Raw genomic sequence first — 12,948 nt, 5'->3', positions numbered from 1 at the left:
TTCTGTGGTGGAATATGTTCTGAGATTCAGGGACAGGACGCAGACATTGACTGGGCTGGTACAGGACAACCTCATAGCAGCACAGTCCAGGCAGAAGTACAGGTACGATCACAATGTAAGGGACCGGGTCTATGAAGTGGGACAGAAGGGAATGGTTCTGAACCCCATCAGGCAGAATAAGTTGCAGGCTGCCTGGGAGGGTCCCTTCCCCATTCTGCAGCGCCTAGAACCCACCACATATGTAGTTGCCCTTGATGAGAAAGGTCAGAGGCCGAGACACATTCATATGGCATACTATGACCCTGAGGAGGTGGTACTCAGTGTATGTAGTGCACCAGAGGAAGGGGAGGGTAGTGATCCCCTACTGGACCTAGTGGAGGAAGCTAAGAGCCAGGGATCCCTTCAGGATGTGGAGATCAATCCACAGGAGGAGGCGGCTTAATCAGGTACTAGGCCCCTTCAGTGCCATTTTTATTGGGAGGCCAGGGCGAACTACTCTAGCCACCCACCATGTTGATACGGGGGACCAGCCACCACTAAGACAGGTAGCCTACCGGGTATCCCCAGAGGTAAAGGCCCATATACAGAAGGAGATTGAGGACATGTTAGAGCTAGGGGTAATTAAGAAGTCAAAAAGCCCCTGGGCCTCCCCAGTGGTGCTGGTGCCCAAAAAAGACAAATCCACTAGGTTCTGTGTGGATTACCAAAGGTTAAATGCTGTGACTACCTTTGATGCTTACCCTATGCCCAGAATAGATGAACTACTTGATCAGCTAGCAGGTTCCCAATATGTGACTATCATGGATTTAAGCCGAGGGTACTGGCAGATCCCTATGACCCCAGAGGCCCAGGAGCGGTCGCCTTTATCAGTCCCTTTGGGTTGTTTGTGTGCTGTTTCATGCCCTTTGGGATGAAAAATGCCCCGGCCACTTTCCAACGATTGGTTGATCAGCTGCTAGAGGGCCACAGGGAATACGCCGTGGCATACTTAGATGATATTGCCATATTCAGTAACACCTGGGAAGAGCACCTGAGTCACCTGGGCAAGGTGGTGCAGCAAATAGCTGAGGCAGGGCTTACCATAAAACCCGAAAAGTGTCAAGTTGGCATGACAGAAGTGCAGTATCTGGGGCATAGAGTAGGAGGAGGGTCCCTACGCCCTGAGCCCAGTAAGGTGGAATCTATTATGGCCTGGCCAATTCCTAAGACCAAAAAACAGGTCATGTCCTTTTTGGGGATCGCAGGGTATTATCGTAGATTTGTCCCAGATTATAGTAAGATAGCAAAACCTCTCACAGACCTGACAAAAAAGAAGGTGTCCAAGCAAATGACCTGGACTGAGGATTGTGATAAGTCCTTCATTGCCCTCCAGACTGCATTGTCCAACTCTCCGGTCCTCCAGGCCCCAGATTTCAGTAGGAGGTTTGTGGTACAAACCGATGCTTCCAATTTTGGTCTGGGGGCTGTTCTTAGCCAAGTAAACTCCAATGGAGAAGAACACCCCATTCTCTACCTGAGTAGGAAGCTATTGCCTAGAGAAGTGGTCTATGCGGTCCTAGAGAAGGAACGTCTAGCTGTGGTCTGGGCTTGGCAAACATTACAGCCATACCTGTACGGCAGGGATTTTACTGTCTGATCACAACCCTCTACATTGGTTGGACACAGTGTCCGGTAACAACGGCAAACTGCTTCGCTGGAGTCTTATCCTCCAACAATATAATTTCACTGTCCAACACAGGAAAGGAAGCCTGCATCAAAATGCTGATGGATTATCGCGTCAGGGGGAAATAAATGGTTAATGGAGACTGATCTATCAGCCTGGAAGAGGAGAGATCTCTCTGTCCCCATCTTAAGGGGGGGGGGGGTCCAGGCCTGATTATTAAAATCCTATATGTGTATTATAATTATAACTGTGTGATGTATTATCCAAGCCATGGGTGAGAGGTCATTCAGACTGTGGGTTTGTGTATTGCATTTTATTGGGGGTCTGGCTGGTTGTTTACATCTCCTTTGAAGTCAGAGGCTCTTTTGAAGCAGCAGGATGTAAGGTGCACTATGGTCCCATCATATAATCAACCAGATAAGGGGCCAGGAAGAGAGAAGACCCCCCCCCCCGGTGGGATCAGAGGGGAGGGGGGAATGGAGTCTCCCTCCCAAGAAAGCAGATATGATATTTAAACAATGCTAGACTAAAATGGTTGTTCAAGGCTGTGCAACAAGCTGACAAGACCATCCTAAGAACAGCTGGAACTCACTGACATGGACTGATACCATCATGCTGTAAGAACTTCATTTTTTGTTTTCTGAACTTGTCTTGCTAAACTATTTTATATATTTTTGTAACTATGTCATTTGCTTATTTTTATGCATAACACTGTGATACCTTTTATCAGATTAAATGTTTCATTAATCAGCTCTGGTCTTTGATCTCTAAATATATGAGCTCACCTTTCTGAAGGCAGCTCTGGTGGAAACACATATCTAAGGGTTAATTTGGTGACTTGCTGGGACTAGCAGTGTATACCCAGAGGTCTGGTGGCCTTAAAGGGGTACTCCGGTGGAAACCTTTTTTCTTTTAAATCAACTGGTGGCAGAAAGTTAAACATATTTGTAAATTACTTCTATTAAAAAAAATCTTATTCCTTCCAGTACTTATTAGCTGCTGAATACTACAGAGGAAATTCCTTTCTTTTTGGAACACTGATGACATCATGAACACAGTACTCTCTGCTGACATCTCTGTCCATTTTAGCAACCATGCAGGGCAGCATGGTGGCTCAGTGGTTAGCACTGCTGCCTTGCAATGCTGGGGACTTGGGTTCAAATCCCATTAAGAACAACAATAAATAAATCATTATTATTATTATAATAACGTCAGCAAAGAGAACTGTGGTCGTGATGTCATCAGAGAGCATTCCAAAAAGAAAAGAATTTCCTCTGTAGTATTCCGCAGCTAATAAGTACAGGAAGGATTAAGATTTTTTAATAGAAGTAATTTACAAATATGTTTAACTTTCTGCCACCAGTTGATTTAAAGGGGACCTCTCATCAAATAAACTTTTGATATATTTTAGATTAATGAATGTTGAATAACTTTCCAATAGCATGTTAATGACAAACATGCTTCTTTCTATTGTATTTTTCCCGATCAGTCCTGTCAGCAAGCATTTCTGACTCATGCTGGAGTCCTAAACACTCAAAACTGCCAGCCTGCTTTGTTCACAGCCAAACAGGCTGTGAACAAAGCAGGCTGGCAGCTCTGAGTGTTCTCCTTTGTGAACAAAGCAGACTGGGAGCTCGTAGTGTTTAGGACTCCAGCATGAGTCTGAAATGCTTGCTGTCAGGACTGGTAGGGAGACCCCTAGTGGTCATTTCTTCAAAGTGGAAAATTAAATAGAAAGAAGCAGATTTTTTAATAACATGCAATTGTAAAGTTATTCTGCATACATTAATCTATAATATATCAAACGTTTTTTTGATGAGAGGTACCCTTTAAAAGAAAAAAGGTTTTCACTGGAGTACCCCTTTAACCCTTGCACCATCACACTCTCTCTAATGTCTTGGCGGGACCGATAGGGTGTGATCGTGACAGGACCCAACCAGTACTGACCCCCCAACCTTCTCCATCAGACCCCAACCAGTACTGACCCCCCAACCTTCTCCATCAGACCCCAACCAGTACTGACCCCCCAACCTTCTCCATCAGACCCCAACCAGTACTGACCCCCCAACCTTCTCCATCAGACCCCAACCAGTACTGACCCCCCCAACCTTCTCCATCAGACCCCAACCAGTACTGACCCCCCAACCTTCTCCATCAGACCCCAACCAGTACTGACCCCCCAACCTTCTCCATCAGACCCCAACCAGTACTGACCCCAACCAGTACTGACCCCCCAACCTTCTCCATCAGACCCCAACCAGTACTGACCCCCCAACCTTCTCCATCAGACCCCAACCAGTACTGACCCCCCAACCTTCTCCATCAGACCCCAACCAGTACTGACCCCCCAACCTTCTCCATCAGACCCCAACCAGTACTGACCCCCCAACCTTCTCCAACAGACCCCAACCAGTACTGACCCCCCAATCTTCTCCATCAGACCTCAATCAGCCAAACAAATATAAAACCACAATGCTCCTTCTCACTATAATCCAAAAGACTTTTGTAGACCCAAGGACTCCACTAACACACGCAAGATTATAACTCACTAATCCTCCATTAGATACCCCCCTCACCATAATCCTGCACCCCTATGATGTCAGTCAACTCCTATAGTAACAGTTAATAACCCCACAGCCCCCCTGGACTATGAACTCACCTGCTGGATCAGACCAACCAGGAGCTGCATGATGAAGAGCTGGTGGTAGTAAGAAACCATAATGAGAACGGGCGGATGTGAGGGGGCAGGTGTAGTGAGGGGCCGGGGCAGGCGTAGTGAGGGGCCGGGGCCGGGGCGGGTGTAGTGAGGGGCCGGGGCGGGTGTAGTGAGGGGCCGGGGCGGGTGTAGTGAGGGGCCGGGGCGGGTGTAGTGAGGGGCCGGGGCGGGTGTAATGAGGGGCTGAGAGGGCAGGTGCAGTTTTCTCACCATTTCGACAAGTCGCCTCAGCAGGAATCTCTTACGAATCCTTGAAGAACGCGGGAAATTCAGCTCGTAGCAGAGTGTGGGGGCGAACATGAAGTAGTAAATATCTGAGGTGAAAAAAAACATGGTCAGGAGAGGGGACAATACAGCACATGAGGTCAGGAGAGGAGAATACAGGACATGGGGTCAGGAGAGGAGACAATACAGGACATGAGGTCAGGAGAGGGGACAATACAGGAGATGGGGTCAGGAGAGGGAGACAATACAGGACATGGGGTCAGGAGAGGGAGACAATACAGGACATGGGGTCAGGAGAGGGAGACAATACAGGACATGGGGTCAGGAGAGGAGACAATACAGGACATGGGGTCAGGAGGGGGGGACAATACAGGACATGAGGTCAGGAGAGGAGACAATACAGGACATGGGGTCAGGAGACAATACAGGACATGAGGTCAGGAGAGGAGAATACAGGACATGGGGTCAGGAGAGGAGACAATACAGGACATGAGGTCAGGAGAGGGGACAATACAGGAGATGGGGTCAGGAGAGGGAGACAATACAGGACATGGGGTCAGGAGAGGGAGACAATACAGGACATGGGGTCAGGAGAGGGAGACAATACAGGACATGGGGTCAGGAGAGGAGACAATACAGGACATGGGGTCAGGAGGGGGGGACAATACAGGACATGGGGTCAGGAGGGGGGGACAATACAGGACATGGGGTCAGGAGGGGGGGACAATACAGGACATGGGGTCAGGAGGGGGGGACAATACAGGACATGGGGTCAGGAGGGGGGGACAATACAGGACATGGGGTCAGGAGGGGAGACAATACAGGACATGGGGTCAGGAGGGGAGACAATACAGGACATGGGGTCAGGAGAGGGGACAATACAGGACATGAGGTCAGGAGAGGAGACAATACAGGACATGGGGTCAGGGGAGAGGACAATACAGGACATGGGGTCAGGAGAGGAGACAATACAGGACATGGGGTCAGGAGAGGGGACAATACAGGACATTGGGTCAGGAGAGGGGACAATACAGGACATGGGGTCAGGAGAGGAGACAATACAGGACATGGGGTCAGGAGGGGGGGGACAATACAGGACATGGGGTCAGGAGGGGGGGGACAATACAGGACATGGGGTCAGGAGGGGGGGGACAATACAGGACATGAGGTCAGGAGAGGGGACAATACAGGACATGGGGTCAGGAGAGGGGACAATACAGGACATGGGGTCAGGAGAGGGGACAATACAGGACATGGGGTCAGGAGAGGAGACAATACAGGACATGGGGTCAGGAGAGGAGACAATACAGGACATGGGGTCAGGAGAGGAGACAATACAGGACATGGGGTCAGGAGAGGAGAATACAGGACATGGGGTCAGGAGAGGGGACAATACAGGACATGGGGTCAGGAGAGGGGACAATACAGGACATGGGGTCAGGAGAGGGGACAATACAGGACATGGGGTCAGGAGAGGGGGACAATACAGGACATGAGGTCAGGAGAGGAGACAATACAGGACATGAGGTCAGGAGACAATACAGGACATGGGGTCAGGAGAGGAGACAATACAGGACATGGGGTCAGGAGAGGAGACAATACAGGACATGAGGTCAGGAGAGGAGACAATACAGGACATGGGGTCAGGAGACAATACAGGACATGGGGTCAGGAGAGGAGACAATACAGGACATGGGGTCAGGAGAGGAGACAATACAGGACATGGGGTCAGGAGAGGGGACAATACAGGACATGGGGTCAGGAGAGGGGACAATACAGGACATGGGGTCAGGAGAGAGGACAATACAGGACATGGGGTCAGGAGAGAGGACAATACAGGACATGGGTCAGGAGGGGGGGACAATACAGGACATGGGTCAGGAGGGGGGGACAATACAGGACATGGGGTCAGGAGGGGGGGACAATACAGGACATGGGGTCAGGAGGGGGGGACAATACAGGACATGGGGTCAGGAGGGGGGGACAATACAGGACATGAGGTCAGGAGGGGGGGACAATACAGGACATGAGGTCAGGAGAAGGGGGACAATACAGGACATGAGGTCAGGAGAAGGGGGACAATACAGGACATGAGGTCAGGAGAGGAGACAATACAGGACATGAGGTCAGGAGACAATACAGGACATGGGGTCAGGAGAGGAGACAATACAGGACATGGGGTCAGGAGAGGAGACAATACAGGACATGGGGTCAGGAGAGGGGACAATACAGGACATGGAGTCAGGAGAGAGGACAATACAGGACATGGGGTCAGGAGAGAAGACAATACAGGACATGGGGTCAGGAGAGAGGACAATACAGGACATGAGGTCAGGAGACAATACAGGACATGGGGTCAGGAGAGGAGAATACAGGACATGGGGTCAGGAGAGGGGACAATACAGGACATGGGGTCAGGAGAGGGGACAATACAGGACATGGGGTCAGGAGAGAGGACAATACAGGACATGAGGTCAGGAGAGAGGACAATACAGGACATGAGGTCAGGAGAGAGGACAATACAGGACATGGGGTCAGGAGAGGAGACAATACAGGACATGGGGTCAGGAGAGGAGACAATACAGGACATGAGGTCAGGAGAGAGGACAATACAGGACATGGGGTCAGGAGAGGAGACAATACATGGACTGGAAGCAGGTCTCACCCACCTCTGTGCACCAGATTCCCGGGATACGTCACCTTCTTCCCAACATCCCCGTTCGCTCTTTTTATTAAAGGAACTGAGGGACAAGAAATACAAATCACAAGATATAAAATAAGAAGCATGTATAGACAGAGGATAGACCTCACATATAGACCGGGCCGGATGGGGACAGAGGATAGACCTCAGGGTGACATATAGACCGGGCCGTATAGAGGAAAGAGGAGACCTCAGGGTGACATATAGACCGGGCCGTATAGAGGAAAGAGGAGACCTCAGGGTGACATATAGACCGAGCCGTATAGAGGAAAGAGGAGACCTCAGGGTGACATATAGACCGGGCCGTATAGAGGAAACCTCAGGGTGACATAAAGACCGGGCCGTATAGAGGAAAGAGGAGACCTCGGTGACATATAGACCGGGCCGTATAGAGGATAGACCTCAGGGTGACATATAGACCGTGCTGTATAGAGGAAAGAGGATAGACCTCAGGGTGACATATAGACCGGGCCGGATAGGGGACAGAGGATAGACCTCAGGGTGACATATAGACCGGGCCGTATAGAGGATAGACCTCAGGGTGACATATAGACCGGGGCGGATAGAGGATAGACCTCAGGGTCACATATAGACCGGGCCGGATAGAGGCTAGACCTCAGGGTCACATATAGACCGGGCCGTATAGAGGCTAGACCTCAGGGTCACATATAGACCGGGCCGTATAGAGGACAGAAGCCGGACCCCAGAAGCTGAGGTAAAGTCTCATGACATGGGGCGAGCAGACAAGTAGTGAGCAGCTTCCTTTATAGGGAATATCAGAAATTAATCTCACCGGACTGAGTGCGGCCCAGCGCCCGGACTTGCGCCCGTCTCCTCTCCCGGCACCACAGGTTGACATCTTTATAGGAGAACAGCTTGAGGAAGAGGATGGTGTAAACCGAAAGAGCAAAAACAGCGCCCACTGCAGGGAGAGGAAGAAATAAATAATGGTGACTATAAAATCAGCGGCCCCCCAAAAGTACAGGACCGCCACAGTACAGCCAGTGGGGTCTACTGTCCCCCAAATACAACCAGTGGGGTCTACTGTCCCCCAAATACAACCAGTGGGGTCTACTGTCCCCCAAATACAGCCAGTGGGGTCTACTGTCCCCCAAATACAGCCAGTGGGGTCTACTGTCCCCCAAATACAGCCAGTGGGGTCTACTGTCCCCCAAATACAGCCAGTGGGGTCTACTGTCCCCCAAATACAGCCAGTGGGGTCTACTGTCCCCCAAATACAACCAGTGGGGTCTACTGTCCCCCAAATACAGCCAGTGGGGTCTACTGTCCCCCAAATACAATCAGTGGGGTCTACTACCCTTCCCCCATCCGCCTGAGGACGACGACCCTTCCCCCATCCGCCTGAGGACGACGACCCTTCCCCCATCCGCCTGAGGACGACGACCCTTCCCCATCCGCCTGAGGACTATAATGACCCTTCCCCCATCCGCCTGAGGACTATAATGACCCTTCCCCCATCCGCCTGAGGACGACGACGACCCTTCCCCCATCCGCCTGAGGACGACGACGACCCTTCCCCCATCCGCCTGAGGGCGACGACGACCCTTCCCCCATCCACCTGAGGGCGACGACGACCCTTCCCCCATCCGCCTGAGGGCGACGACGACCCTTCCCCCATCCGCCTGAGGGCGACGACGACCCTTCCCCCATCCGCCTGAGGGCGACGACGACCCTTCCCCCATCCGCCTGAGGACGACGACGACCCTTCCCCCATCCGCCTGAGGGCGACGACGACCCTTCCCCCATCCGCCTGAGGGCGACGACGACCCTTCCCCCATCCGCCTGAGGACGACGACGACGACCCTTCCCCCATCCGCCTGAGGACGACGACGACCCTTCCCCCATCCGCCTGAGGACGACGACGACCCTTCCCCCATCCGCCTGAGGACGACGACGACCCTTCCCCCATCCACCTGAGGACGACGACGACCCTTCCCCCATCCACCCGAGGACGACGACGACCCTTCCCCCATCCACCCGAGGACGACGACGACCCTTCCCCCATCCACCCGAGGACGACCCTTTCCCCATCCACCCGAGGACGACCCTTCCCCCATCCACCCGAGGACGACCCTTCCCCCATCCACCCGAGGACGACCCTTCCCCCATCCACCCGAGGACGACCCTTCCCCCATCCACCCGAGGACGACCCTTCCCCCATCCACCCGAGGACGACCCTTCCCCCATCCACCCGAGGACGACGACGACCCTTCCCCCATGCACCTGAGGACGACCCAACACTGCGCATGCATACACAGGAGCACAGTATGGCTCATACATGTGACCCAACACTGCGCATGCGCACACAACCGTTAGCTGCAACTTGTGAACAGTGAGGCATTATTCAGTCCCCTGTAGGGTCACATAGACCAATGCCAAGCGCTCCAGGACACGCCCCCTGACCCATTCAGAGGGTCCAGTAAGGACTGTGTGATTACCTGGAGTAATGGACGGCACAGTGAAGACCACCAGCACAGGGATGCACAGGATACTGGTGAGGAGGACGGTGTACAGGAACAGCCCCACACGCTCTGAGATGCCCCCCTGCAGAAGAGGTGAGGAACAGTTAGCTCCAGCCCAACACAGTGCCCTCCAACCTGGAACTACAACTTCCATCATGCACAAACAACCTTAAGACAAGCTGAACTTACTGAAAATAGGCGCCGCTCCAGGTGCAGGGACCCCAAAATGAAGACATTTGAGGCTACAGGAGAGAAGAACATCCAGTCACATGTCAGGAGGGGGGACATCCAGTGACATGTCAGGCAAGAGAGGAGGGGGGACATCCAGTGACATGTCAGGCAAGAGAGGAGGGGGGACATCCAGTCACATGTCAGGCAAGAGCCCAGAACATCCAGTCACATGTCAGGCAAGAGCCCAGAACATCCAGTCACATGTCAGGCAAGAGCCCAGAACATCCAGTCACATGTCAGGCAAGAGCCCAGAACATCCAGTCACATGTCAGGCAAGAGCCCAGAACATCCAGTCACATGTCAGGCAAGAGCCCAGAACATCCAGTCACATGTCAGGCAAGAGCCCAGAACATCCAGTCACATGTCAGGCAAGAGCCCAGAACATCCAGTCACATGTCAGGCAAGAGCCCAGAACATCCAGTCACATGTCAGGCAAGAGCCCAGAACATCCAGTCACATGTCAGGCAAGAGACCAGAACATCCAGTCACATGTCAGGCAAGAGACCAGAACATCCAGTCACATGTCAGGCAAGAGACCAGAACATCCAGTCACGTCAGGCAAGAGACCAGAACATCCAGTCACATGTCAGGCAAGAGACCAGAACATCCAGTCACATGTCAGGCAAGAGACCAGAACATCCAGTCACATGTCAGGCAAGAGACCAGAACATCCAGTCACATGTCAGGCAAGAGACCAGAACATCCAGTCACATGTCAGGCAAGAGCCCAGAACATCCAGTCACATGTCAGGCAAGAGCCCAGAACATCCAGTCACATGTCAGGCAAGAGCCCAGAACATCCAGTCACATGTCAGGCAAGAGCCCAGAACATCCAGTCACATGTCAGGCAAGAGCCCAGAACATCCAGTCACATGTCAGGCAAGAGCCCAGAACATCCAGTCACATGTCAGGCAAGAGACCAGAACATCCAGTCACATGTCAGGCAAGAGCCCAGAACATCCAGTCACATGTCAGGCAAGAGCCCAGAACATCCAGTCACATGTCAGGCAAGAGACCAGAACATCCAGTCACATGTCAGGCAAGAGACCAGAACATCCAGTCACATGTCAGGCAAGAGACCAGAACATCCAGTCACATGTCCGGCAAGAGACCAGAACATCCAGTCACATGTCAGGCAAGAGACCAGAACATCCAGTCACATGTCAGGCAAGAGACCAGAACATCCAGTCACATGTCAGGCAAGAGACCAGAACATCCAGTCACATGTCAGGCAAGAGACCAGAACATCCAGTCACATGTCAGGCAAGAGACCAGAACATCCAGTCACATGTCAGGCAAGAGACCAGAACATCCAGTCACATGTCAGGCAAGAGACCAGAACATCCAGTCACATGTCAGGCAAGAGACCAGAACATCCAGTCACATGTCAGGAGGTGGTGGTGGGTACATCCAGTCACATGTCAGGAGGTGGTGGTGGTGGGTACATCCAGTCACATGTCAGGAGGTGGTGGTGGTGGGTACATCCAGTCACAAGTCAGGAGGTGGTGGTGGTGGTGGGTACATCCAGTCACATGTCAGGAAAGGTGGTGGTGGTGGTGGGTACATCCAGTCACAAGTCAGGAGGTGGTGGTGGTGGGTACATCCAGTCACATGTCAGGAGGTGGTGGTGGTGGGTACATCCAGTCACATGTCAGGAGGTGGTGGTGGGTACATCCAGTCACATGTCAGGAGGAGGTGGTGGGTACATCCAGTCACATGTCAGGAGGAGGTGGTGGTGGTGGGGGGGGTACATCCAGTCACATGTCAGGAGGAGGTGGTGGTGGGGGGGTACATCCAGTCACATGTCAGGAGGAGGTGGTGGTGGGGGGGGTACATCCAGTCACATGTCAGGAGGGGGGAACCAGCAGGGAAACCATCAGTAAGCATGGACTCACCCAGGAGCAGGCAGAGCGAGGGCCAGCTGTACGGGTCATGGAGGAACAGCGACACAACCTGGATGGGATCCACCAATATTCCATACCTGGGAGGGGGGGAAACAAAATGTCAATATCCCCACCCATTGATGGCTGTACCACCTTACCGATCATGTGACCTCTGTAGGGTGGAGTGGAGGGAGGGGCCATGAACAGCTATGTCGGGCCTTTACCCACTGTCCACGATCCTTTGCTCTCCTTCACTTACTTGATAATGTTCTCCAAGAAGAGGCGCGCGTTCCCCAAAACCTGTATAAAAAGAAGAAAAAAAAAGTCACATGACCATAAAAGTACACCCCCCAACAGAAGTCACATGACCATGAAAGTATACACCCCCCCCAACAGAAGTCACATGACCATAAAAGTATACACCCCCCCAACAGAAGTCACATGACCATATAAGTACACATCCCCTACATTAGTCACATGATCATGAAAGTATACACCCCCCAACAGAAGTCACATGATCATGAAAGTATACACCCCCCCAACAGAAGTCACATGACCATATAAGTATACACCCCCCCAACAGAAGTCACATGACCATATAAGTATACACCCCCCCCAACAGAAGTCACATGACCATAGAAGTATACACCCCCCCCAACAGAAGTCACATGACCATATAAGTACACATCCCCTACATTAGTCACATGATCATGAAAGTATACACCCCCCTACAGAAGTCACATGACCATATAAGTACACATCCCCTACATTAGTCACATGATCATGAAAGTATACACCACCCAACAGAAGTCACATGACCATATAAGTATACACCCCCCCAACAGAAGTCACATGACCATATAAGTATACACCCCCCCCCCAACAGAAGTCACATGACCATATAAGTATACACCCCCCCCCAACAGAAGTCACATGACCATATAAGTATACACCCCCCCCAACAGAAGTCACATGACCATATAAGTATACACCCCCCCCAACAGAAGTCACATGACCATATAAGTATACACCCCCCTACAGAAGTCA

General features: G+C 52.0%; 1 protein-coding gene across 1 annotated transcript in view; it reads right to left on the bottom strand.

Annotated features, from left to right (window-relative positions):
- LOC130311862 (diacylglycerol O-acyltransferase 1-like) overlaps positions 1-12,207 on the bottom strand; it is a gene marked incomplete at its 5' end in the record, with an annotated part of 29,487 nt that extends 17,280 nt beyond the window's left edge. The window contains 8 exons of the mRNA XM_056552533.1: positions 4,323-4,361; positions 4,590-4,693; positions 7,274-7,345; positions 8,099-8,227; positions 9,765-9,870; positions 9,978-10,030; positions 11,914-11,999; positions 12,161-12,207. Coding sequence (XP_056408508.1) covers positions 4,323-4,361; positions 4,590-4,693; positions 7,274-7,345; positions 8,099-8,227; positions 9,765-9,870; positions 9,978-10,030; positions 11,914-11,999; positions 12,161-12,207 — 636 coding nt within the window. The remainder of the gene's footprint in view (positions 1-4,322; positions 4,362-4,589; positions 4,694-7,273; positions 7,346-8,098; positions 8,228-9,764; positions 9,871-9,977; positions 10,031-11,913; positions 12,000-12,160) is intronic.
- Between the last annotated feature and the right edge of the window lie 741 nt (positions 12,208-12,948).

Source organism: Hyla sarda, unplaced genomic scaffold, assembly GCF_029499605.1.
Source record: "Hyla sarda isolate aHylSar1 unplaced genomic scaffold, aHylSar1.hap1 scaffold_1682, whole genome shotgun sequence".
NCBI classification, from domain to species: Eukaryota; Metazoa; Chordata; class Amphibia; order Anura; family Hylidae; genus Hyla; species Hyla sarda.
The sequence above is the reverse complement of the archived record's forward strand: the minus strand, read 5'-3'. Positions and strand labels throughout refer to the sequence as shown.